General features: G+C 46.5%; 1 protein-coding gene across 1 annotated transcript; it reads right to left on the bottom strand.

Moving 5' to 3' along the window:
- Positions 1 to 3,220: 3,220 nt before the first annotated feature.
- Positions 3,221 to 27,904, bottom strand: LOC133359595 (ankyrin repeat and SOCS box protein 3-like). Its single transcript, XM_061578055.1, has 9 exons — positions 27,614 to 27,904; positions 22,877 to 23,035; positions 19,867 to 19,979; positions 16,620 to 16,755; positions 15,882 to 16,059; positions 14,778 to 14,975; positions 7,191 to 7,457; positions 5,472 to 5,602; positions 3,221 to 4,063 (listed from the first exon to the last, which is right to left on the bottom strand). Exons 1-9 carry the CDS (start codon positions 27,807 to 27,809, stop codon positions 3,855 to 3,857), a joined length of 1,587 nt encoding a protein of 528 aa, XP_061434039.1. The 5' UTR covers positions 27,810 to 27,904; the 3' UTR covers positions 3,221 to 3,854.
- Between the last annotated feature and the right edge of the window lie 67 nt (positions 27,905 to 27,971).

The raw sequence follows: 27,971 nt of genomic DNA, 5'->3' as shown, positions 1-27,971 counted from the left end.
TTTATTCTGGAACTGCGCCAAATCGTTTGCAAATATGGTCCGGGCACGCAAAAACCAGGCTAATGATGGAGGAAGCAGAGAGATGGTTGAATCTTTGGAGCACGTTCTACGTAATCGGGCAACTGATGATTAAGGAGAGACAGTCGACCAGAGAACACCACTGTTGGACGAGAGAGAGGAGCTGGAAGCGCTGTCTGTGGATGGAGGAGCATCTACGAGTCGGCAGGAAGACCGCTCCAAGGCCAATGAGGTGGAGGAGGCAGTCTCTGAGCCAATTGTGGCTGACTGGGCAGGGGAGGTTGGGGTGACAAGGGGTGATGGAACGCAGCAGAAGAAAGTTGAATAGAGGGTCATTCGAGGGGACTGGCTGGAAGAAAGCAAAGAGGATAGCACCGGAAGCCTCATGATGGTCTGCTTCCTTGAAGGGCCCCCAATTGTCCGACTCAACAGAAAACTTGGCTACATCCAAAGACGAGCTCACAGCCAAAATGATCCAAGGGATGGGGTCTTTCCCGAAATCCGTGGGTGCCGAATGTTTTTTGGACTTGGTCGATAACTGCTATTCATTGCTGGAGCACTTCTCTGCCGAGCCGGACAAAAACACCCTTGGCTCTCTTGCATCGGTCAACGTGCGGGGAATCTGGGGTGCGGCTAAACGTGCAGCAACGGTTCATTATTTGCGGAATCTAAAAAGGGACATGTGGCCAAATGACGAAAGTGTCATCTACATATATCTTCCACAAGGAAGGGGAAACTACATCAAAGCTGACGAGCAAATCATATGGGGAGAGTGAAATGCCCTTGATTAGAGAGACCAAGTGAGCTGAATTGCATACTTTGATGTAGTTTCCCTGTTCACCAAGGTCCCTGTACCTGACACCTTAGCAATATTTGAAGACTTAGTCCAACATGGACTGAATCCTGATGTACCTATTCTGGTTAGGCACTGCCTTACCAACACTTACCTCACCTGGAATGGTACTTTCGACAAACAAAATGAAGGTACCCCCGTGGGTCCCCCCCTTATCACCAGTGATAGCGAATGTTTTCATGGAGAAATTTGAAACAGATGCAATCCAGACATCCACCCTACGTCCTTCCGTGTGGAAGAGATGTAGATGACACTTTCGTCATTTGGCCACATGGCCTGCCAGCTTTGAACCAATTTCTCAACCACATGAATTCCATACACCCATCCATAAAAATCACCATGGAAGTGGAGAAGGATGGTAAGCTACCGTTCTTGGATGTTTTGTTTGAGAAGAGACCTGACGGCTCGTTGGGACACTGTCTCCAGGAAATCCACCCACACGGATTCCTATCTGAAACCTGACTCCCACCACCATCTGGCACAGAATTCCCTTATCAAAACACTAAACCATAGGACCCACTGCATTTCCGAACAACACCACCTAGCCAGTGAACTGGAACACGTACACCAGGCCCTCAAGATGAATGGGTACTCGGACCGCATTATTTGCAAAGCTGTTTCTCCAACTATGGAGAAACAACCCCTGAGAAGCCAATCAAAACCATCATGTTACCATACATAGCAGGTGTTACCAAAATATTTCCAAAATCTTAAACAAACACAAGATCCAGGTCCGATTAAATAAAGTACACAAAATCCATGATCTAATCCCATCTGTGAAGGATGTCATCCCTGACATGCAATATCCTGGATTTTAGAAACCGAGTTGCACCTGCGGCAGCAGTTACATCGGGGAAACAAAACATGTCTCGGACCGTGTCTGCGAACACAAGGCAGATCTGAAACACGGCAGAACCAATACCTCTGCCGTAGCTGACCAGTTATAACGCTGTGGGCTCATAGTGTTTTCCGAGACCAAGGTACTCTGCAAATCTTCGGGCTATCAAAGGTTTGTTCATGCAGCTATCCAGATATATAAACATAGACATAACTTCAAGCGAGAAGATGGATACAAATTGAGCAATTGGAAGGATGATATTAACCAGGGAAAACCCTAACTGCTTTCTATCATATCTGCCGGGTCCGGGTACTAGCCTATTTTTCCGTGTTAATCCCCCCCTCATCCCCAGCTCTCTCGGCCTCCCACTTCCAGCCCAGCCCAGCCCAATTCCCCCCGTCCAGCTTCACGTCCCTCTCCTAGCGTCGAGGCAACACTCCCCACCCCCTACCCCCCTCTCTCACCCCTTGCCCCCCTCCCCCTTTCTTACCTATATAACCTCTTACCACGGCATCTCTCTCCCACTTAAGCAAAACATTTTCTTGCTGTGGTTTTCCCACCTGATGATTGCTTGTTGCAATCGAAACGTCGTGATTTATTTTATTTTATACCTACGTGACTTTACCGAAAGAACCAGAGTATAGGTAAAACAAAACAACACAGGCACCATTTAAAAGTGATAAATACAAAGTTACCATAATAGATAAAAAACTAAATGTAGTGCGATATAAAGTTGAGGGGCAGGGAGGGGCTAGCGTGAGTGGCGGGTTGTTAGGGTTTTGGAAGGGTCGTACTCATGGAACACAATATGCAAACACATCACACCGCGCTTTCAGTTATCTTCACCTGGTATGCAGGTCGGGGGTTCGATATCGACCCTGACTGACGCCTGCTGTATATTTGGAGTTTGTGCGTCTCTCTCCCTGTGGTCGCATGTATTTTTCTCCACGCCACCTGTTTTTCCCTCCATATTTAGAAACATGCATTGAGATTATTTATATTCTGCTGCAATTAATGTCTAAATGATATACTACTTTATTAAGATATATGTGGCCAGGTGGCTTGTGAAAAACAAGTTAATACCTCAGTGGGCTTTACCTGGTAGGATGGGGATAGTTTAATTTTATATGAATGTGTTTTGGGGATTCGTTTACCTTTCTTGTACTTTGCACTATCATGTTTTTGCATTGTTCTTGTAACGTTCTTACCCCGTATTGGTCATCTGTGAAAAAGAGCTTCATAGCTCATCGGATTCCTCCTGCAGTATATTCTGATAAAATAAGTAAAATCTACAGTCAGCCTGATTAGTACTTGATTGGGACACTGCTTTGGACTGGCAGGTGCTGTCGTGTTGGAGGTGGCTGCGAGGCGGACAAGAGATGTAAGCACAGTAGCGGATTCTCGATTCTCCCTCAAGTGCATCGGGTGTCACCCCCTCCCTCCTCTGGGCTGTTTCTCTCTGGGTTCTCCAGATTCCTCCCAAAAAAAAGCCACTCTCACGACTGGCAGTACCCTCCTGAAAAACAGTCTTGAAACTCCATGAAGCTCAATTGCCACGACAAATTACTCTGGAAATGTTTTCAAAGTATTGATATCATGTATACATTCTGTATAGTTATCAATAAAATAGTTACGTTTTATTTCAGAAGAAAAAAAAGATTTAGGAAAACTAAAACGAGGCAACAATGACAATATAACAATATTAATCAAAACACTACATCGCGGCAAGCTGAGTTGTGTAATTAAATTATTTAGTGATGCTGCTGTGTCAGCAGTTGAGCACAAGCACAAATAACACCACACTTTTCATCAACAATGCCTTTAAAGTATATAAAATCAGCGACGTTTTGGGAAATGGCACTCTTCATGTGCAAATTTTGTGTACTATGAAGTGCCATTGAACCGAATGTTTCCAATGATATATTATTTTATTTTCAGGCCAGTGTTGTTGACAAGCATATCGAGTTTCTAGTTCGAAAACACCTCATCAAGTGCAGACCCTCTTCACAAGCCTTGTACGAGCGAGTCAACTCGTAAGTTCCATCGTGGCATGCGCATCACTTATCTACTTTCATAATGCCCCAATAGGCCACTGCACACTGGGCTATTACTGCAAGTGTCTCATGTAGTCCGATCAAAGTCCGATCACTCTGCTTCGTTGCCAGAAGTGGCATCTGGATCAGGTATCCCATGAGCTGTGAGGACGTCGCGATAGAGCAAAAACTCCCGCAGGCTGGTCGGTAGCGGCAGGTAGCAGGTCCAATCCTGACCGCCGCGCTGAGCTCGAAGTCTGCGATCCCCAACCGCGAGCCGCAGGCGGAGGCGGCACAGGTGGCGCAGGGTGGCGGGGCACTCTGCACTCAAAGGAGATGACAAGCTGTCACCTTCAAACATATGTCACCCCCTCAAAATCAACGCAAGTACTTTTTACAGATCCCATCATAAACACAGTCTTCTAGGGGTACACCATTCGAGCAGCATTGCTTCAACCAAAGCACTGGACCGATTTTGACAATCTGTGTTCTCATCAGTCGTCAGGCTTGCTTGTATGAGTGCTGGTGAACTGCCAGAGATTATAGCAAGAACCCTCTCTCATAATAAAGGTGTTTTCGGTTAGATCGTATAAGTATAAATGTGTGTTGAAGTAAATACACAACATTTACACTGGTGGGCTGAAGTAGTAGCTAATTGGCACATTTTGTTTGTGACAAAGCTTACTGTTGGCTCTGTCAGGTGGGGGCGGGTAAACAACACATTTATACTTACGCGATCGAACCCAAAAACGCCTTTTATGAATAATATTGATCGCAAAAGCCTACGTGTCAAAAGGACCGTCTCTGTTAGATCTGGGTCCTAGAATAGTTCCTGCATAATTCACTGTATATTCACTTCAGTTGTCCAATGTCCATCATGTATTACATATTTTACAAAGCGATAGTTGATTAACATAAAAAGTATATTTTTCAAGAGAGATCTTAGATCATATTCACAAACAAAGATTATAAAATTATTGTGTAGTAAACAATAAGATCAACTGTCATCACACATCATCAGCCACGATCAATCCACTGCTGGATGAAGGCCTCTCCAAGAAATCTCCATCCGTCACTGTCTCACAATGCAACGTACCACCCAGCACCTGTGCTCCAGCCAATCTCATTGCTCCCATCTCCACGGTGGACATCCTCTTGGGTGCATGCACCCCTTTGGCTCCCACTCAGTAGTTATTCTTGCCCACTGGCCAGTGTCCTGCCCAAGCCCACTCTATGTTAAAACTATTTTTATTTTACCAGGTAAGGCCCACCGAACTATATAGCTCTTTTTTCAAAAGCTGCCTGGCCACAAATGCCAACAAAGTGGCTTATAATGTGCAGATTTTTAGTAACCAAATACTCTAAATGCATGTTTATTCTAAATGTAGAGTGAAAAAATGGAGAACGCAGCAAAAAAGCCATTTGACCACAGGGAGAGAAACATGCACACTCCAAATATGCAGGTTTCAGGATTGGGATCGAACCCACAACCTCCTGCATACCAGGCAAGGTAGTTAACAGCTCACCACCACTTTTCTTAACAGTCAATATGAAGACTCTAACTTGAGTATGCACTTGGATGACTGCATACATTCTACAGTCTTAAAAATCCTAGCCAGAATAGTAATTAATTTTCATCGGTCTATTCCATGGTATGTGCATGGTCAATGCACATAGCTAAACTCTGACACCCCGCCACTCCAAGTGTACAAGACAAATAGAGCATTACCAAACTTGTGTTGAAGTTCTCTGTCAGTGTCTCCTGGGAGTGGATGATTTCCAATGCATGACACATCCGAATTGCGGTGGTCTGTAAACTCCAAACAGAAGGTCAAGGCGCCCATGTCTAGAATCACCAGTCTGTAGCCACACAATGAGAGCACAAGTCATCAAAGCATTCATGCACTGTTGTTACAAAGTAGACATTAAACAAGGGGTGATTTTACACTGAAAACCATGCCGTTTTCAGTTCAGAGAAAAGTCAAGTACACGAGTAATGTATCAGGTATGCTCTCATATTTGGTTTTATATAAAAATAAGTTACAACTCAAAAATAACGGCGTGCTCTTTTATTATATCATAATTACGTCACAGACTAATGAACCGTCCTTGTGGAGAATTACTACTATAATGAGCCAAGAATGTCTGTTTGTGTCCCGCGCGTGAGGTCACTCCACATGCCGCACCCCCCGTCATTAATATTCATGAGCGGGTGGATTTTTACTCACGCAGAAGGTCAAGTGGAAAGAAATATTTTTTTTTTCGCAAATTCACTTTAAGTTTGACGTTTCTTAATTGAAAGTGAATCTAATAAATAATTCTACGCAGCAACAAAGTGGATTTTGTGTCTTTATTTATTTCTTCAGCACTTCAGACAAAAGGTAAGTTTAATTTGTTTCTTTATTTTTCATAAAAAAGACATTTATTGGTGATTTTCCAGATATTGTATCGATTTCCAATGCATTTCAACCCCAGCGACCGAAAGCAGAAGAGAATAAAGTATCAGAGCAGTGAATTTGAACAAATTGAAGGTCAGTTATATACAGTGCTACAGTCACATGAAGTCAGGTGTTTTATGACGTAGTTTTGTGCAAGAATCACTGCCATTAATAGTTCTACAGTGAACTGCTGTGAAGTGTTTTATGACTTCGTTTTGTGCCAGATTCACTTCTATTAATACAGTGCTACAGTGAAATACGGTGAAGTGTTTGACATACTTTCGTGCAAGATTCACTGCCATTAAATTTACACAAGATACAATTATATTCTGTTAACATTTTTCGTAAATATTACAGCTTCTGTCCTAGGACGGGCAAAGAAGATCGTGTTTATAATAAAACGCCTATTCCCGTATTTGTCTCTTCACAATTGTTTTAAATTTACACATCCCATTTAGCCGCACAGCCTTCTGGGAGTGAATATTTTCAGCAGCAGTGGTTCAATGCAATACAGTTGTAGACTGGTTTCGACAATGAGTGTCTCGCCAGCAATCAGGATTGCTTAACCCAATGCTTGTGGACTGCGGGCGGTGACATGGCCACGCAGTCGAGCGTTCGCCCTTTGTTGCAGAGGTTCACAGTTCAAATGTAGAGGCCTCCCCAATTAATACGGTGGGAGTGATAACCGTAATGCTAAGCACCGTCTGCTTCACAGACAGATTACAAGATTCCGTGACGTCATTTGCAAGAGTAGGCAAATGAAACATTACCTGCAAATGTTAAAAATTTGTATACAGGAATCACCATCAGCTAATGACTAATGCTCGTTTGCAGGCCAGGTGTTGAGTTACCTTATGACCAAAAGACAGCTGCCACTGGGGTGCCCTTCCAAATGTGTTGAGATGAGATAAGATGCCCGGCGTAGAGGTGCAACATCAAAAACAAATCCTCATCGTTATTCCCTCTCAACGTAAAAGTGTCCATTGCGCTCAGGGGGAGGGGTATGTTACCGGTCAGGGCAGCGGAGCAGCAGTTGAACGTCAAATCCAGCGAGCAGAAGCTGTGGCAGCCATTGACGGTAGAGTCCATTCCCAGAGCGAGCGCACACCTCCCGGCTGAACAGGCGGCTCGCGGCATCGCAGGTGGAGGGTAGGGCACAGCCACTCTGCAGTAAGCGGCTGAGAAGCCGGCACCGTCCTGTCCTCACACTCAGCTCCAGGTGCGAGGTCGTCACACTTGCACCAAACTCCAATAAGATGTCCACCAGCTTGGAGGAGCTGTGGGAAATGGCAAACAGGGGTAACAGCTTGTTTACTGAAGAAAGATTGAGTGTCAAGTTGTTTTCCAGTAGGGGGGCAATGCTACTGTTATGCATAATCCCATTTGAGTAATTTGAAGGTACAGGGACTCCTATACTTACGACTTTCAGAGATAAGAACAAACCTGTCCATATGTCTAGCTGCCTGTTTGGAACGAGAGTAGTAAGTTCAACCGCCGCCTATTAGTTGGTTGCATCACCTGCGAGCTGGAGCACGGCGCGTGGTCAGCTACTTCACTGGACCTCGTGTTCTCTGGCCGCTACTTTCTACGCGCTGCGTGCGTGATCGTGTCCGCCCGCGTACATGCTCAACGAGTGTTTACGTAGGCGTGTACGCACCCGCCACGTGCGGGGAAGCACGTGCTGACGGCGTGGATCTTGGGCACCACTATCTGAACTTGCTGCTCCGGCCAGCACAGCCGCTGATCGCAGTCCACCCAAATCCTGGCCCCCTCCATCACCACCACCGGTACAGCATGGGCTGATATAATAGGGCTTTCGACATGCACCATCTCTTCATCACCTGCACCTGGAATCCGCGCTCCTGAGGACGCTCTCTGGCCTCGGGCTTCTTCGAGGTCAACATCAGAGACTATATCGACACCGTGGTTGCAGAGGCGGTAGGGGCCGCTGTTCACAGGTCAACCTTCAACCAGCTATTTCCTCTGATCTCTCGATGCCTCGCCTCTTCGGATCTTCACATCCACCTTTACCTATCCGCCTCGGCCTACTTAACTTACGCTCCATTACCAACAAATCAGCCCTGATTCACGATACCATCTTGGACCACCACATCAACCTTTTGCTTATTACCGAGACCTGGTGCAGGCCAGACTCCCCGCCAGCCATCTCTTTAGAAGTCGCGCCCCCGGGATACAAGGTTCTTCATAAACCTCGCGCAAGTACCGTATTTTCCCGCATATAACCCACAGGGTATACCACTTTTTACAAACAAAACAAGACCCTGTGGGGTATATGGAGGTACGGGCTATCCCAAAAATATTTTACACGTGTGCCATGTCATAACTCGTAAAAAAAAATCATGGTAGGACTATCCACTATGCAACACTTACCTTTGACTAAAGCACTGCTGAATAAACCACTCACACTAAAATTGCACATGTTATCACGTTTTAAATGAATTGTTTGTACAATAAAACGACAACGTTTGAAGTTAGCGCACTGTTTACCGGCGACGGGAGAGCTTGGGGGAGAGATGTAGGGGTTGGGGGGTGGGGCAGCTGGGGGAAGAGAGATGGGGGGGCAGCTGGGGGGAGAGAAAGGTGGGGGGTCGGGCAGCTGGAGGGAGAGAGAGGTGGAGGGGGCAGCTGGGGGGAGAGAAAGGTGGGGGGTCGGGCAGCTGGGGGGAGAGAGAGGTGGGGGGGCAGCTGGGGGGAGAGAGAGGTGGGGGGGCAGCTGGGGGGAGAGAGGTGGGGGGTGGGGCAGCTGGGGCGAGAGAGGTGGGGGGTGGGGCAGAGCAAGATCTGCGGTGGCGACGGGAGATTTTGGAAGAGGGAGAGGTGAGAGGTGGGGGGTGGGGCAGCTGGGGCTTTAGAGGTGGGGGGGGGCAACGGCGTTACCGTAGTTCCGCTATTGTCTGCACAGTGCGCAATCTCCCAGTGCTAAAACTGTACTTACTTATCTACCAGTTATGTGTTACTTATTTATTGGATATTTACTTTTGTTACTTATTTACTGTTTTAAGTTCACTCGTTCCTGGTTAGTTTGTTTTATTTGTGCACGTTATGATTTTAATGTTTACAATTGATAGTGGAATGTATTACAAATGTAAACTTCGTATTAATATGATGGAATTAAGCTGCGGTAACGACGTTAAATATATGAATGCATATGCGGGGTATATGGAGGTGCGGGCTATCTGACATTTGTTTTACACAAAACGCTATTTTTGCGGGGTATATGCGTCTGCGGGTTATATGCGTCTGCGGGCTATATACCGGCTATATGCGGGAAAAGTCGGTAACCAGCGGGGTGGTGGCTTGGCGGTCGTCTACAATGCACACTTGAAAATTAAAGAGCTCTATCTAGCGATGGCTCCCACCACCTTTGAGGTCCAGGCCGTGTCCCCCACTACTAACACCGAGTGCTTTCCCTCATTTCCATCAATCGCCCTCCAGATGGCAGCATCAATACCTTCTTAAACGAGCTTTCCGAATTTATTTACCTCATTCCTAACCCATCTCACAGGCTCGTGCTGACTGGAGACTTTAATTGCCCTGGCAATACCCCAGCCTCCATTGACAGGCACCTCGAGTCAACCCTGGCCTGCCATAACCTGGTCATCACCAACTCAGGCCCCACCAGAGCTTCCTCAACAAATGTTGAGAGTATGCTCGACCTGGTTCTGGAACTTGACCAGGATCGATGCATCACTGCACTGGGAGTTTTACAAACTGGTTACTCCGACCACCACCTCATACTATTTTCCCTTCAAATTCCCAAGCCAATCACCATCCACCCTCCACTCCCGTAATTTCAAGGGTATCAAGTATTGCACTCTACAGCACCTCCTCGCAAACTCGCCTTCAATGTTATCCCCATCATCCGATCCAACTGTCTGCGCTCTTCAACTAGAAGCTGACCTGAGGGCGGTGCTGAACAAGCTGGCTCCATTAAAACCACGAACCACGAGGCAGCCTTCCTACGACACTCGCTGGCTCTCAAAAGATGCCATCTTTGCTAAGCGAAACAGGAGGCGCCTTGAAAGGATCGCATCCCGTAGTGATCTTCATGCTGATCGAGTTGCCTACAGAGCTGCCTACAGAGTTGCCTGCAGGAAAACGAACAAACTTATCCTTGCCTCACGTTCCTCCTACATTGAAACGCGCATCAAAAGAGCTACCGGAAAACCAAGCATCCTTTGGAAACCTCAAGGATCTTCTACATCCTGGTAGCAACAGGGTCCCTCACCTTAGCGATCCACTGGCCTCACTGAAACTTGCCACCTCTTTTAAAACTTACTTCACCAACAAGCTGATCACCATCACAAAGTTCTGCACGTCTTCCCTCACATCGCACCATTGTACCCCGCTCCTGTTTTCTGAAATTGTAGTCATTCACCCAGACACCTTTCTAACCACGTTCAAGCCGGTGTCTTCAAAATACGTTTTCTCTTTGATTCAACCACTTCACATGAAGTCATCTCCACTCGACGCCCTCCCAGGTTCCTTGTTCAAGCAATGTGCTCCGGAACTCGCCATCATGATCAGGAACATCACAAATGCCTAATTCTCTATGGGGTGTTTTCCGTTCAACCTCAAATCTGACCTGGTTACTCCCCTGTTAAATAAACCAAGTCTCGACCCTGATGACCCATCTAGTTATCGTCCCATCACTAATCTCTCGAACCTCTCTAAAACTCCTCGAAAGACTCGCCCTCGCCCAGCTAAAACCCCACATCACTCCCTCCCCAAATTACTGCTTCTTCCAGTCAGCTTACCGCCAAAACTACCCCACAGAATCTTTAGGTAAAGTCACGTAGATAGGTTCAAAGAAAATAACAAAAAATAACAAAAAACTACGACGTTTCGATCGCAACACAAGCAGTCGTCTTCAGGGAAAGGGGGGGTTAGCTTCCAAGGCAAACTATTTATAAGGTTTTGAAATGGGCGTAGCCCAAATGTCAGCAGCCAATGATAATGTAAGTGATGGGCAGCCAACCTGACGGTGGTTGGTTTTCCACCAATCAAAGGGCTGCCAGGTGAAAATTAGCATGTTAAAGAGAGATTAGCATGTTAATAATGGAAGATCGTAGAGCTGCAACCAAGGGGTCGGCGTGTGAAGTGACTGTGAAAGCACAAGTTTGAAATAGGCGTGAAGCACAACTAACATCAAAAGGTGGTAGGATTGGAACATCATCGCCAATTATGACTTAAACTGGTTGATAACGTCCTTCCAATGATTGCTCAGTTTGTACCCATCTTCTCAGAGTAATGAGGGCTCGGGGTAAGCATTTACATCATGAGGCCTCCTCTGCCAGTAGCAAAATATAATAATAGGTTTTTTCCCCTTCTGATAGTGCATTGTCTTTGAGTTGTGCGCCTTTTGGCGTCATCTGGTCAAACACGATATGAGACTAGGTTTTAAGGAAAGCTGTCTCTGTTGTGGACCAATCAATTTCAAGGACAATGCATACATTATCAGAGTGTGTTTTTTTGCATTCTGTTCGCAGGTATTGTGGTTAATACAAACATGATTCGTTGTAAAAAGGTTTCAGTTTTGTTTCCAGAAAAAGGGTAAAAACCTATTATATTTGCTACTGGCAAAGGATGCCTCATGAGGTATATTAATTGTTTACGTTGTATGTAATGTATAATATACTATCTATAATATTTAACACTGAAATCAAGCATAGCTACATTTTTTTGTCATGCACATGGTGCCAATCGCCGGACTGGTTATACAGCCTTTGAAGTGGTTTTGCTGTTTTCACAGGATCGGTCCGGGACCACCAGATAATCGCACGCCGGATATATAATCGATGATCAACTGTATTGGCAGAGGCTTGTATTTATTTGGAAGCAGTTGTTTTAAACATTCGACAATCAAGTTAGAAGGTTCAGAAAGGAGAGGCAGCTTCCACTGGTGAACATTCCTGTGGCTCCAGCTTCATCGTCAGATGAAGAGGTGGGTGATCATGCCCCTTCTGCTTCTGCATAACTCGACCAAAGCTCACCCCAAGAGGCCTTGATCAGCAAGCTCTTAAATCATATCTAAGTGCTATTTCATCGATTATATTTATCATGAGTTCAAATGTATGTTAACTTATAATCGTATGCATTTGTATGTACTTCATGACATTTAGTTGAGCAACTTTTTTCTGGAAATGTTGGCTTGGAATGCAACCCCTGATTTTAACATTGTCTCTGTGAATATTAGGATTCACTTGAAATAATTTTGAGTTAAGTAGCATTTTCCAATAATGCATCCCCTACATATAGTAGGAGATTCCTGTAATGGGATATGAGGCTTGAGCTAATTTCACAGAAGAGTAATCTCGAATGCAAGATTCTGTGGGCATCTGTGTCAAAGGCTTTTATCAGGTCAATGAAATCAGTGATGCTTTGTCTGAAATGCTGACAGTGTGCATGTAGACAGCAGAGGGAGAATGGCGTGAACAGATCGAGCTGTATTTGTATTCAAATATTATTTTAATAAATGTAATCTATTGGAAGTTATCAGTGTCTCGAGAATTAGTTTAAAATTATTTAGAAGTGATACAACAAAATAGGGTTTATAATTGTATTTTAACAGAATGCTCTTTTTGCTGAAGGCAAACACATAACTAAAACTGATAAACTATAAACTATCTAAACAAAACAATATTTTTTCTAGTTTACCAGGTAAGGCCCACTGAGCTATATGGCTCCTTTTCAGAAGCGACCTGGCCACAACTGATAGCACGACGAAGTGGCTTATCATAGTGTAGAAATTAATAGCAGCCGAATACTTTAAACACATGTTTGTAAATATGGAGGGAAAAACCGGAGGAACCGGAGAGAAATCCACAAGAACACAGGGAGAGAGACATGCAAACTCCAAATATACAGGCGTTCAGGGTCGGGATCCAACCCTCCTGCATACCAGGCGAGCGAGATAACATCTCACCACAGTGGCGCCCCTCACGTTAAGTACTCATCATGTTTAAAACCAGGTAAGGGCCTTCGGCCAACAAAAACAGAAATAACAGCTCAGTCTTTGTAGTCACAACATTAGGAGTTTGGAAGAACAAAGACAGAGACAAAGATTCCCTGTAGACCTTTTCAATTTGTTGTATCAAAAGCTGTTAAGAATCTATGAATACCAAATTGGAACAAGAGGAGGTGGTGTGGCTGTGAACTTGGTTTGCGGCATATGTCTTCCCATTGGCGATGTTTGCACACAGCACCAGCTACTCATTAAAGGCTGAGTTGGTCCTGGATTCGCAGGACCAGTTCAGATATTCACTTCATTCTTTGGTTCTTTTGGTAAAGTCACGTATAAAGATAAAATAATAAATTAAATAATAGCATACGACGTTTCGATTGCAACACAAGCAATCATCATCAGGTATAAATGAAATAGCAACAAAAAATCTAACCAGAAAACTATAGACAGACATATAAGCAGACAGATATCACCAAGATACATAGAGAGAGTAACACAGGCACAGAGAGGGAGATCGTCTCTATGGCGTGGCCTTAAATAGACAGAGGGGGGCGGAGGCAGAGAGAGGGAGGGGTTAGAGAAAAAATTAACATGTCAATGAGTACAAAGAACGCGTAGTAAAGTACGCAGGCTTGAACATTAGGAGAGAGGGAGAAAGAACACACTAAATTAAATAACCTAGCAAAATATCGAAATGTTATGTAATACAACACAGAGAGTCGGTCAACACACAATTAACGCATAGCCTGGTCGATTACGTATTTCAAAGATTACTAAGTTAGAATTTAAGTGTGAAAATTCCAAAGAAAGACAAAACATAAACACAAGAGGAAGAGGGACACACAAACAGAGCAGAACATAAGAACGACAAAAAACGAGTGTGTTGACCGACTCTCTCTGCCTCCGCCCCCCTCTGTCTATTTAAGGCCACGCCACAGAGACGATCTCCCTCTCTGTGCCTGTGTTACTCTCTCTATGTATCTTGGTGATATCTGTCTGCTTATATGTCTGTCTATAGTTTTCTGGTTAGATTTTTTGTTGCTATTTCATTTATACCTGATGATGATTGCTTGTGTTGCAATCGAAACGTCGTATGCAATTATTTAATTTATTATTTTATCTTTATACGTGACTTTACCGAAAGAACCAAAGAATAATTCCTGCAGTCACGAAAGCTCCAAAATTAAGACAGATATTCACTGTTATTGTCCGTGAGAGGGAATCAAACTCAAGCCGCCAAGTTTGCAATGCAGCACGGTAACCACTGCGTCATCGCTCCCACTACGTACAAATCTGGATATATTTCTCAATTAGTATAGCTCTATCAGAACCATTCCGTGTCTTGATATAAAGTTAATCACAATACCGGTACCAGATCTCAGTACAAATTAGTTCCTGCCACCCGAAACACAGCTGCCAATTCGTTGACTTATGCCAATTCTCAGTGCCATCTATCCGGGTCAATGCCGGACAGGTGGCTATCCCCAGGGTGCCTATACAAGCACCATCACCGGAAATGATCAGATTATTGCCAGGATAGCGGCAGGGAGCGAGTGGGAGACACGTGGGAGATGCGTGGGAGACGCGTGGGAGATGTGTGGGAGATGCGTACCCGCTGGAGATCGCCAGATGCAACGGAGACTCGAGCCCCAGCAGCGGGCAGCGCTGTGCATCCGGGCTGTACCCGGCCTCAAGCAAGGAGCGCAGGCAACCTACACTCTCTCCGTGCGTGGCCGAATACACAGGGCTCACGGCTCCCGGCTGCCACCCGCAACCGGCGTCCGTCATCGGCAGCAACAAGCTCACCAACCTGAGCAGACCAGTACATGTAGAGTCAACTCTGTAGCCAGGAGAGAGATGTGCGGCCTTATCGAGGGTTAAGATTACGCTTTGCTACTGTAGTGTTAATACTTAAGCGATTCGGGGATAGAAATACCCAAGGGACCCAGGTTATTGTTAAAGATGACGTCACGGACAAAAGGAAAGAGAATTCGGGGCATGAGAGAGAGGGAACGCTCAGGAGGGGAGTGGTGACGTCACCGAATGAGGCAGGGAGATCGGAGCGCTTCCTGCTGGGATTTGGAGTGGAGTGGTCGCACGCAGCGTGAGCTCGTGTAGAAAATAAAGAGGAGTGTGTCATCTGAACCTTCGTCTGGTGGACTCATTACACTGCGAATACATATTAATTTTGCTGACACGTCAGATAAGCAGCCCGAGTGGCACAGCAGGAGAGTGAATGGCTCACAATTGGAAGAGCATGAGTTCAATCCTGTATGTGGGGTTTGCTCAATGAAATAAGTGGAACTTTTTGGGGGGGGTAAACAGTGGCTTTCTATGGAGAGACTTGTTCCCACTATAGAAATACGTAATTTCCTCCACTGGCTCAGAGTTATAAAAAGATTAGCATCACCTCAATGCTCATTTATAAGCATAAAATCACTCTGACTTCACTGTTTATTACTTAATCATAGTCACTGTTTATTACTTAATCACAGTCCCTGTTTATCACCAAGTACCATCAGAACCGGAATATTTATTTATACTGGAGGAATTCGATGAGATAATAAGCTCTTTTTAACAGATGTCCAATCATCTATGCCTAACTTATTCATCACTCCACCGTCGAGCCACCTGGTTGGCCAAAAAATTCTCGAATTCTCGAGTCGAGTCTGTATCTAGCCTCTCCAGCCAATGCCCGTACACCTGCCATACGCACTGGACATGCCCGCGTTGAGCAGCGGCGTGGAGGGGCAGCTGCCAGCCGTCCTCGTTGCAGGGGAGGCCGGGCTGGGCCCCGTTGTCCAGCAGCAGCCGCAGGCACTCGGTGTGGCCCTCCTGCGACGCAATGAAAAGTGGAGTCGCCCAGTCCTTGGATTTTGCATTCACATCAGGGCCTGTGTGCACAAATGATGCAGGATGGCGTACATCACGACTTCAGTAGTGAGCGCCGGATATCTCACCACACGAGTCAGTCGATCCCAACCGGTGGTCTGCAAGACTGTACTACTGTTCCATGACAAGCCAGCAGATGCCGACATCGAAGCCCATGGGCAGGAAGGGAGTTTCACGAGTGTGTGCGTGCGATCCACCAAACCTTGCCTCCACAGTGCTACATTACAGGATACATTTAGCAGAGCTATCGTTGCTGTTAAGAGAGTCGCTACCTATCCAGGTTAGACAAGTAAAGGCCGGGAATTGGCATCTGTGTTTGGGTGGCAGGAACTCATTTGTACCGAGATCTTGTACCGGCATTGCCTTGAACTTTATCACAATAAATTTCAGTTTTGATAGTTTTAATAAGCCTACACCGCTTGATAAATATATCCAGGTTTACTCTATGGGAAGGTGGAAGCCAAATTCTGTGAGACAGAGCAACATAAACAAAAATGTGGCTACGTTTTGTGTTTGTGCAAAGTGTTTGACGTGCTGTTGGCATAGTCCGAGATGAGCCTACCGTGCTGCAAGAGAATCCTGAGACAGGGAGCCTGTCCATATTGGGCTGCCAGGAAGAGGGGTGTGATGCCATAGTCGTCCCGAGCCTCGACACGTGCCCCACGTTCCAGCAGCAACTGCAACAGCTCCACATGGCCCTGCGGATAAAGACAGAATGAAACAGATGATGAGCGATCCAGCCGAGGAGAAATCTGTGAATGAATTTAGTTCCAATACGTTGCACACTAAAAAACCCAAACAAAGTAGTTGGTTCAACCTTGATTTGAAGCTTTCGTGACTGCAGGAATCTATACTCTTTTTTTGTTCCTGTTGCCCGGCTCTCTGACATTGACAAGCTAATCTTCTCATTGGCACACCTCTCGTGGCTGGGCCGTCTCATATTGACATGCTAATCTCTCACATTTACATTTACGTACAAATTCCTTCTCTAGCTCCGCCCACTTACCCTTGGGTTGGGCCCACCAAAAATCCTATATAAACTCTTGTTGCAGCAGCTCTTTCTCCTACGTCAGCAGTCCTCCTGCTGTGTTTGTTTCACACATGATGATGGTTGCTTGTGTTGCGATCGAAATGTCGTGATATATATTTTTTCTACCTATGTGACTTTACCGAAAGAACCAAAGAGTAAAGTAATTGGTATTGGCCCAACATCCCAAATGCTGAAACATTTCCTGGAAAGTACTCAATTAGCATAACACACACATTAATGCTTCCCACTACTCAAAAAAACTCGACAGGACCATCCTGAAAGATAATCTTGAGATGCAATGAAGCTTTCATGTATGTATGTTTGTTTGTCCAGCTAACTCGACAATTTGACTCTTTTACCAATTTCAACGAATAACAAACATAATAGGCAGACTAGAGGCCTCCTTCCCATATCTGTCCCTTTACATGAAAATAAGTGTTTTTAACATACATCCCATTAGCCACAAGACCTTCTTGAAATGTAATATGTCAATGCATTAGTTCAACATAAGCACACTCTGGGACATTTTTGGCATTCCATGTCTCATCAGCAGTCAGACTGCAAGTTAGATGTAGTTTCTTAGTAATACTAATGAAGAAAGGACCAAAATACATGTTAAACTGAGAGTCGATCAAAGTGACGTGCTTTTGCCAAAGTTATTTACAGGGCATGAGAAGATAATTTGGAAAAACAAAGCTATAAATCTTGATTTGAAGCTTTCATGACTGCAGGAATTCATACTCTTTGGTTCTTTCGGTAAAGTCACGTAGGTAGGAAAATAAATAATATATCACGACGTTTTGATTGCAACAACAAGCAATCGTCTTCAGGTGAGAGAGAGAAGCATGCCGTTGTGACGAGGCATTATATAGATCCGAGACAGGGGAGGGAAGGCCGTAACGGGCGAGAGGGTTGGGGTGAAATTTGGATCTCTCTCTCACCTAAGCCCTCTTTGAATTTCACCCCCACCCTCTCGCCCGTTATGGCCTCCCCTACCTGCCCCCTCTCGGATCTATGTAATGCCTCGTTACAATGGCATGCTTCTCTCTCACACCTGAAGACGATTGCTTGTTGTTGCGATCGAAACATCGTGATCTATTATTTATTTTCTTATCTATGTGACTTTACCGAAAAAACCAAAGAGTATGAATTCCTGCAGTCACGAAAGCTTCAAATCAAGATTGAACCGCCTCTACGGGGAAGATTTCCACACAACTCAGACATAACTTCAACCGAGAGGATGGATGCAAAATTTAGCAATCTTTGGAAGGACGTGATCTACCAGGTAAAGTGTTAACTGTTGTGTTAGCCTATTCTCTGAGTTGCATTACATTTCTAAATTTTGTTAAATTTGATATCTAAGCTTCCTTTTCCTTTTGTCGCTCTCTCACCTAAGCCCTCTTTGAATTTCACCCCGACCCTCTCACCCATTACAGCCTCCCCTCCCTCCCCCCTCTCGGATCTATATAATGCCTCGTCACAACGGCATGCTTCTCTCTCTCACCTGAAGACGATTGCTTGTTGTTGCGATCGAAACGTCATGATCTATTATTTATTGTCCTATCTACGTGACTTTACCGAAAGAACCAAAGAGTATGAAAGCTATATTTATCAAGGAAAAAAAACATTCGCCATCTCTGATTTACAGACGACACAGTCATTGTAACGTCCAATGTGATTTAGCTCCAGAAGAAATCAATAGAGAAGGCTACAGAGTTGCACTCAGGATAAACAAGAGCAAAACAAAGGCCATGTACAAAGGGGTTAGAAAAAGAAGTCGAGACGTCTGTTGCAGAGACAAAATTAGAAAGGATTAGATAAGGCCACGTGGAGGTGCGAGTGGATTGTTACATCGCAGGATCATCAGAGGTGGCGGCAATGCGAAGCCTTCATCCAACAGTGGATGATGACATGTTATTTGATCAGTTTCTGAATACAGGCCCAAAATGCCAAGTGGCCAGAAAATAATAGCACTTCACAATTGCAATAGAAACAAGTTAACACGAGTCTTGAGTTGAGCAAGGTTATTACAACAGCCACGGTGGAAAGATGTTTACTCCCTCGCCTGGTATGCCAGAGGTCGTGGGTTTGATCCCAACCCTGACGCCTGTATATTTGGAGTTTGCATGTTCTCCCCGTGGTTGTGTGGATTGTTCTGCGGGTCCTCTGATTTTATCCCTCCACATTTAGAAAGATGCGTTCAAGAGTATTTGACTGCTATCATTTCCCACATGATAACCAACTTTATTGAGCTATCATTTGTGGCCAGGTTGATTCCGAAAAAGAGCTAAACAGCTCAGTGGGCCGTACCCGGTAAAATAAAAATTGTTTAGTTTTAGGTTGGGAAAAGAGATAATGGGAGGAAATTTCCCAATGGATCAATGCGCAGGAAGAAGCACAAAGGGATGTGAGGTGACCTGCATTGTCGGTGAGTGGGTTGAGTGAACGTGTGAGTGAGGGGCGAGTGTGTTGTTGTGACCTGCAGTGTGGTGAACACAGTAAGGATGAGATGAAACGGTAACTACAATAGTATCGATATAAGAGTGATAAGGAAGGATTGTCAATGTAAATGCAGCAGGAGGCAATGACAGCTATGGTCCCAATAGTGCTTATTGTGGTCTAGAAATTGCCTCGTGAGTGCTATTACTCTTAACAAGTGGCAACTCTGCCCAACATAATGGTGACTCATCAGTGTTAAGCGGTGTTTTGGTAAATGTTTGGATTTTAACAATTGGAAGAGCGAAAACTATGAATGTCACGCTTAAAACAGTCCTCACACCTTCCACGTGGCCTGGTGGAGAGATGTCCACCCTGTCCAGTACTGAGGCCCATTCACCTTGGCCCCATTCCTCAGCAGAGCCTTCACCACAGCAACGTGGCCTCCACCAATGGCTGCGCAGCAAATAAAAATTCAATGCTGTATTACAATGTTATTGCATTGTGCCCTGTACGACAATATAACGTGCATCATTAACTTTAATATGCATGCACAGCACTACCACAGTTTTGTCTCATCTACTGCAAATCAACCACCACGACAGGTACTCAGTATATTCCCACTTTCATTTTCTCTCTACATGTCAACATGTGTGGCCTCTCCATCGCTCATATAGTCAAACAGTTGCTATTGCTTTAATGTTTACTTACATTCTACTACTGAGAATGTGAGGTCCAATCAGTCCCATATATGCCATGCTTAAGCAGGTGTATTGACTGCTTTACCTGCTAAATTGTCACAGAATCTCCTTAATACCTCATCTCCTTTAGTGTTCAACCACCACATCACAACAAATCACTTAACCACTCACCACTCACTCACTGCAGGTCACAACAACTGACTCACCCACTCACTCACCACAGTGCAGGTCACAACAACTCACTCACCCACTCACTCACCACACTGCAGGTCAGAACAACTCACTCACCCACTCACTCACCACACTGCAGGTCACAACACTTCTTTTCTGCTTCTTCCCTCGCATTGGTCCACTTTGGAATTCTCTCCCAACATCTCCTTTCCTCACACTCTTGTAACCTCGCTAATCTATTAAAACTTGGACAGTGCTGTTTGTTCCTGGTTGCGTAATGTTTCAAGCATTTGGGCCTGTGCTCAGCAACTGTGTAAAAAAAAAAAATGCAGCAAGTCCCCGTTTAAGGTGGGGGTTGCGTTTCTGAAAATTGCCGCATAAAGCGAATTTGCATTGCCTTTGTGCCGTTTGTCTTTTGGTATTCTCTGGTCTATCACTGGTGAGACAAGGCCATAAAGGAGGCTGGTCTCTGGTGTAGGCCGGATGCTTGTGTTGCGCCGGAAATGTCGTGATTTATTTTATTTTATACCTACGTGACTTTACTGAAAGAACCAAAGAGTATGGGTTCCTGCAGTCACGAAAGCTTCAAATCAAGAATGTATACATTATCAACGCATGTTTGGTTGCATGTTTTACCACAGTGCAGACTGGATGCCTTGTGATAGGTATCTATTTGGTATTTAAACATCTTAAACCCAGTAATTCGTGCCAAAATAGGATAAAGCCTATTTTTTTATCATCTTGATACTGGCAAAAAGGGTCCCGAAAATGTGTGTTTTGTGTGTGTGTGTGTATCTGTTGTGTGCTCTTCGGGCTGATTAAGTGCTCGTAAACAGTCTGTGAAAAGGCTATATGGGAGATGTTTGTCTATTTGCGACAGACAGTGCGTGTCTGTGAGGGGGGGAGCATTTGTATGTAATTGTGTACGTGTCTTTGTGTTTTAAGTGTTTGTGAGTGTGTGTTGGTGGGTATTTGTGATTATGTGTATCTGCACGTGGATGTGTATCTGTGCGTGCTTGTATTTGTAGGGCTGTTATAAAGGGGCTGTTTGTACATAGGAGCAAACGGCGAACAAACACAGTGGGCGGAGCTCCGGGAGTAAACGGGGGGGGGGGGTGCCCGCAACAACGTCCGCATCGGGCTGCCCGGCGGTTGTGATCCGGGAGGGGGGTATAAAAGGGGATGACAGAGAGAGCTCGGGGCTCAGTATTAGAACGAAGAAGGGAAGACTGAAGACCCGGGTAGCTAGAGCCCTGGACTCCCCTGAGACGCCGCCCTTGTCAGGGCCGCGCAGGACCGAGCCAGCGGCGTGGTCCCGTGAACAAGAGTCAGCACTCTGGGATTCCGGGTACCGTAGCCCGACTCACCAGTGTCGGGCCAGACAGCCTCCCCTAGCCCGTTAGTGGAGGACTCGGGGTAGGTCAGGGATAGCTAGTAGTGTATCCCCCAGTTATACGGGTGAGGGGGCCGATACCCCCTCTAGTGCTGTCCTGTCGTGACGACTTGTAAAATAAATACACGTGTGCCTCAACCTCGGTGTCAAGCGTCCTCACCGGTACTTCATATTTGTAGAAGCGCACGTGTGGACGCAAGTGGACTTAATGCTGGCCCTGACGAAGCAGATGATTTTATGGAAATGTACGCATTACCCTTCCGTAAATCCCTTAGGGATTCAGGAATGGCACAAATCCTGGTCGTCAGGCCCTGGAGCTCGACAAACAACATTTATAATTAAAATATTACATGTTAGAAAAGATGTGGGCAAATTATATTGGCAACTACAGTACTATTTGCGTCAAGTCCAAGGGAAACTTCAATTCTAGTCAATTGATTCTTAAAAGAAAAAAGTTATTTAACAGACAAGATTTGTATCGAACAAACCATGCCCATTGGTGCTTCTTATGGGCCAGGGTTTTGTAATCCCCTTATGGAGAATAACTCTATCTTTAAGAATTGTAAGATTATCCATTCCACATAATGGTGCAGGATAATATAACAGGAAGGCAAATCGTATTGAGTGTGTGATGTAAGAAGAAAGCGTAATGGGTGGGAGTTGGGACCCATGAATCAGAATTTACAAACTTTTGAACCTGAATGTCAGATCCATAACATTCTCTTAGCACTTGACTTAAAGCTTTCGTGACTGCAGGAATTCATATTCTTTGGGTCTTTCGGTAATGTCACGTAGATAGAACAATAAAATAATAAAAATGAAAAAAAAGTGAAGAAAAAAATATCACGACGTTTCGATAGAAACACAAGCAATCGATGCAACACAAGCAATCGATCTGCTGATGATTGCTTGTGTTGCGACCGAAACGTCGTGATATTTTTATTCTTTTTTAGTCACTTTATTTTTATTATTTAATTGTTCTATCTACGTGACTTACATGCATGTTACTACGGGACCCATAGGATCAGCTTAACATATTTTTATGACTGGTTTATCATAAAATTACTGTGATCTATCTCTCTGATCACCTGCAAACACGGGCGTCTCCTCTTCGCTGGAGGCACGGCTGGGCTCCGCTCCGGCTCGTAGCAGCAGATCGACGCTACCCAAATGACCGGCAGCTGCCGCCAGGAACAGCGGCGTCTTCCCTTCGAACGTGGCCGCGTTCACATCATCCGCTTCAGGAGCTGGTGGACATTCCACAGTTCTATGGCGAGTCTATCTATAGTACAGACACTGTTGATCTCACAAATTGGTGCTCGTTTAGTCAACAACCCCTCAGGGGAGGGATGATGGGCTACGCCAACTCCCAACCATAATAAATCATAACGAATTGACTTCAGAAGCTCACATTGTTTTTTACGGAGTGATGGAGTCACTTGACCAGTCAATCAATATTTAACTTATACAGGAAATAGTAATTGTACTAAAGTGAAACTTCCTTGATAGGATGATGTCCTGTAAATATGAACAATGGGGTGGAAGCCAAAGGTTTAAACACATGCAGAGAACATTCAGAATACAGATGTAGCGCTGACTTGCAATGTTGGACAGCAAGGCGATATATTTATCATGCTATGTGTTCACGTGATAAATGCTGATGTCTGTCACAACAGACATTTGTTATTACGTTTGAAGATTGCTTACAATTATTTGCTACATTCAATAAAGTTTAGGGGACTGAAAGGAGAAAGTGTTAGAGGGTACACGTTCAGATAATTAAGAACAGGTGACCGCAAGGTACTGTATAGATTATTAAATAAATAATATACGTTGAGACGATTGGGAACGTTGAGATAATAATTGAAGAAACGTGCTATCGTGGGGTCGAGGGTACTGTCCGAAAGGGCCGGGCCGAAAGGTTATATAGGTGGAGCGAGGGCCGCAGTCTGGGCGCTTGCCCAGGGACCAATGAGCTACGAGGTGGAAGACATCGGGGCTTTATGATCGCGGAGCGACGAGGTTGAAACTATCGGGGCTGACTAATCGCGGAATTGTAAAAACGTTAAACACGTAGGCTTTTGTGACCAATATCATCCATAACAGCATCATCAGGTGGACAGGTGTCCGCCTGATGATGCTAGTTGTAATTACTGGCGAAACGTTGTACTCGGATTGTAAATGTTGTGGATTTACTCTCCAACACACCGGTGTGCTGTACTAGTAACGAATTGGCATGTTCTGTTTACGTGACAAACCTTATTAATTGGCTGTGTCAGGTGGTGGCGCGTTTAACGACACATTTATATTTATGCGATCTAACCCAAAAAAAACTATATTGTAAATACATTATTCTTTAGAAATAAAGACTTCACCTTTTTAAGAATGGACGTCTCCAAGGAGCTTATCTACACTGGTGGTAGTGGTGGGAGCTCAAGTGGAAGAAGAGGCGTCATCCCTAAGTGCCCTGGGTTATTGAGACCTGGAGACCAGCGGGAGCCGGAATCGACTGGTGGCTCCGTTCACAAAGGAGGCGGAGGCCCCGCCGCAGACCGGAAAAATACCGCCAAACCAGGAGAGCTCCCAGGACGGCTGGAAGCAACTCCACGAAGATCATCGAGGAGAGGGAAAGAACCGACGCTGCGCGACCTGAGCAGCCGCTGATTCCCACAGTCCGAAGAGCCGAACAGAGGCAGCCGCTATTCCCCACAAGGCGGCGAGCCGATATCCCCGGGCTGGAGCCACCACCTCCCCTTGCCACGCGGCAAGTCGAGATTCTGGAGTCGGAGCCACCGCCTTTCCCAGCAGCACGGCGGGACGAGATTCCGTAGCCGGCACATGTGGCCCGATGCCCGTGCAATACAGAATTGAGTAAACATGTGGCTGGGTATGGGGAGTGGTCGTGTAACATTGCCACCCGAGTTCCATTCCTGCTCGAAGACCAACACCGGTGACAATGATCAGAATCGGTCCTGGGCCTCCCCTAGGTCAACTCAGCCTTAAACGAGTACCTAGTGTGGTGTGTAGAAAACATCGCCACTACGGAGACAAAGACGGCCGGCTGTGGTTCTGGCCACTCATCCCCTCCTTGTGCCGTGCTGGCCTTCATTGGTGCTCGCTAATAGCACTTGCCCCAACAGTCTGTTAAGGTTATGCGGGGGGTCTTTGTCTTTAGTATATCCGGGACGAATACAAGAGGAGGTCGTGATGGAGAGTGAATGTATCAACTCTTTTAAGCAAATGTGTTAATGGTAACATATATCAAAATTATAGGTTAGATAATTGGACCATATGCAAAAATACATCCACGTTCAGATCAAGTACATTATGGGAGAATACGCTACATTGCCACATTCGCCCATTAGCGGCAGCTTATACATATGTAGGGGTGTTAGAGAGAGAGAGCCGTTATGCATGGCAGCTTATGGGAAACAAACACAGTGGGCGGGGCTACGTGAGTGCACGGGGGGGGGGGGGGTGCTCTCAACGACGTCCGCGCCAGGCAGCCCGGGGCCCCACCCCTCAGCGGGGGTTGAGTATAAAAGGGGATGTGTCAGAGGGCTCGAGGAGAAAATGTTAAGCTAACGAGAAGACTGAAGACATCTTAGCTAGAAGCCCTGGACTCCCCTAGTTCGACGTCCTTATCAGGGCCGAACAGGATCGAGCCAGCGGCGTGGTTCCGAGAGCCAGAGCCGGTGCTCTTGTCAGAGCAGGTCTGGGACTCCGGGTACCGGGCCCGACTTACCAGTGTCGGGCCAGATAGCCTCCCCTAGCCCGTTAGAAGGAGGACTAAGAGGCAGGCTAGGGTAGCTAGCGTGTGTATTTTCCAGCTAGCCGGGTGAGGGGGCCGATACCCCGAGTGTTATATGCCCACTGTTGTGCTGTGAAATAAACCCGTGTGCCTCCAACTCCGGCGTCAAGAGTCGTTAACGGTATTACACATACACATAGATTACACATGTTTTGTTGTTTATAGTGTTTATATATTTAAACATGTTTTATATTTTCATATAGAAAATATTGACGTAACAAAATTGATAGCCATATTTAGTCTTCATTTGTACTGGACGTGCTCGGCCGTGCGATATACCATGTGCGTGTGGGTCCCTCGACCACCCGCTATTTAAAACGAAGTATTTGACCAGGTAAGGCCTACTGAGCTATGTAGCTCTTTTTTAGAAGCGACCTGGCCACAAATGATAGCTTTAGAAGCAAGTCGATTCTAAATACGGAGGGAAAACCCAGAGGACCTGGAGAAAAATCCACACAACCACGGGGAGAGAGACACGCAAGCACCAAATACACAGCAGCAGGCGTCAGGGTCGTGATGGAACCCACGACCTCCTGTACACCAGGCGAGGTAGTTAACATCTCATAGCCACCGTAGCTCCCCAGCCACAGAGCCAGCCGTGAATAACAAACACGGTACCACCACCACACTAGTTACTAATCAAATGTGTGAGTCGTACTCAACCCCACAACACGCGAACAATCGGTCATCTACTGTAGTGAACCCACGTGTGACTGGTGAACCCACGTGTACCTGGTGAACCCACGTGTGACTGGTGAACCCACGTGTGACTGGTGAACTCACGTGACTGGTGAACCCACGTGTACCTGGTGAACCCACGTGTTACTGGTGAACCCACGTGACTGGTGAACCCACGTGTACCTGGTGAACCCACGTGTACCTGGTGAACCCAGGTGTGACTGGTGAACTCACGTGTACCTGGTGAACCCACGTGTGACTGAACCCACGTGTGACTGGTGAACCCACGTGTGACTGGTGAACTCACGTGTACCTGGTGAACCCACGTGTGACTGGTGAACCCACGTGTGACTGGTGAACTCACGTGTACCTGGTGAACCCACGTGTGACTGGTTAACTCACGTGTACCTGGTGAACCCACGTGTACCTGGTGAACTCACGTGTACCTGGTGAACCCACGTGTGACTGGTGAACTCACGTGTACCTGGTGAACCCACGTGTACCTGGTGAACTCACGTGTACCTGGTGAACCCACGTGTGACTGGTGAACTCACGTGTACCTGGTGAACCCACGTGTGACTGGTGAACCCACGTGTGACTGGTGAACTCACGTGTACCTGGTGAACCCACGTGTGACTGGTGAACCCACGTGTGACTGGTGAACCCACGTGTACCTGGTGAACCCACGTGTACCTGGTGAACCCACGTGTGACTGGTGAACCCACGTGTACCTGGTGAACCCACGTGTGACTGGTGAACCCACGTGTGACTGGTGAACTCACGTGTACCTGGTGAACCCACGTGTGACTGGTGAACTCACGTGTACCTGGTGAACCCACGTGTACCTGGTGAACTCACGTGTACCTGGTGAACCCACGTGTGACTGGTGAACCCACGTGTACCTGGTGAACTCACGTGTACCTGGTGAACCCACGTGTGACTGGTGAACTCACGTGACTGGTGAACTCACGTGTACCTGGTGAACCCACGTGTGACTGGTGAACCCACGTGTGACTGGTGAACTCACGTGACTGGTGAACTCACGTGTACCTGGTGAACCCACGTGTGACTGGTGAACCCACGTGTGACTGACTGTGGTGCTGCGGTGGACAGAGGCGGTGCCCCCCCCCCCGACCACTGCCTGATCCACAGCAGCACCGGAATCCAAATACCCCCCGACACCCAAACACATAACACGCCAAGTCCCCGGTTAACCCGGAACGGGTGGTAACCCGAGCCAAGAGCGAGTCCCCTTGAGAGCCGCGTGTCGGACCCCTTGTGGGGGCTCCGTGGCCCCCTTGTGGGGGGCTCCGTGGCCCCCCGGCCCCCTCCTCACCCGCCCGCAGCAGGAGCCGCACGCAGCGGTCGTGGCCGCCGTGGGCCGCGTGGTGCAGCGGCCTCCAGCCGCGGTTGTCGGCGGCGTCCGCGGGGCGGCCTCGGCGCAGCAGCCGCGAGAGGAGCCGCGAGTCCCCGGCGCGGGAAGCGACGGAGGCGGAGCAGAGCGTCGCCTCGTAGCTCTCGGAGAAGTCCATGCACGGCGGCCACGGCCTCTCCCTCGACACCTCTCTGGAGTACTGTCCAGCACCCCCCTTCCTCTCCCGACAGTGAACATCAACAGGCGAGCACGGCTCCGTGCCCTGCTGCGCGCCGCCGCCCCCTGCAGGTCGCGGTGCAGTCGTGCGGCAGCGCAAACC

Source organism: Lethenteron reissneri, chromosome 8, assembly GCF_015708825.2.
Source record: "Lethenteron reissneri isolate LAM-NWPU_2019-01 chromosome 8, ASM1570882v1, whole genome shotgun sequence".
NCBI lineage: Eukaryota > Metazoa > Chordata > Hyperoartia > Petromyzontiformes > Petromyzontidae > Lethenteron > Lethenteron reissneri.
This window is presented reverse-complemented; position numbering and strand designations above follow the sequence as displayed.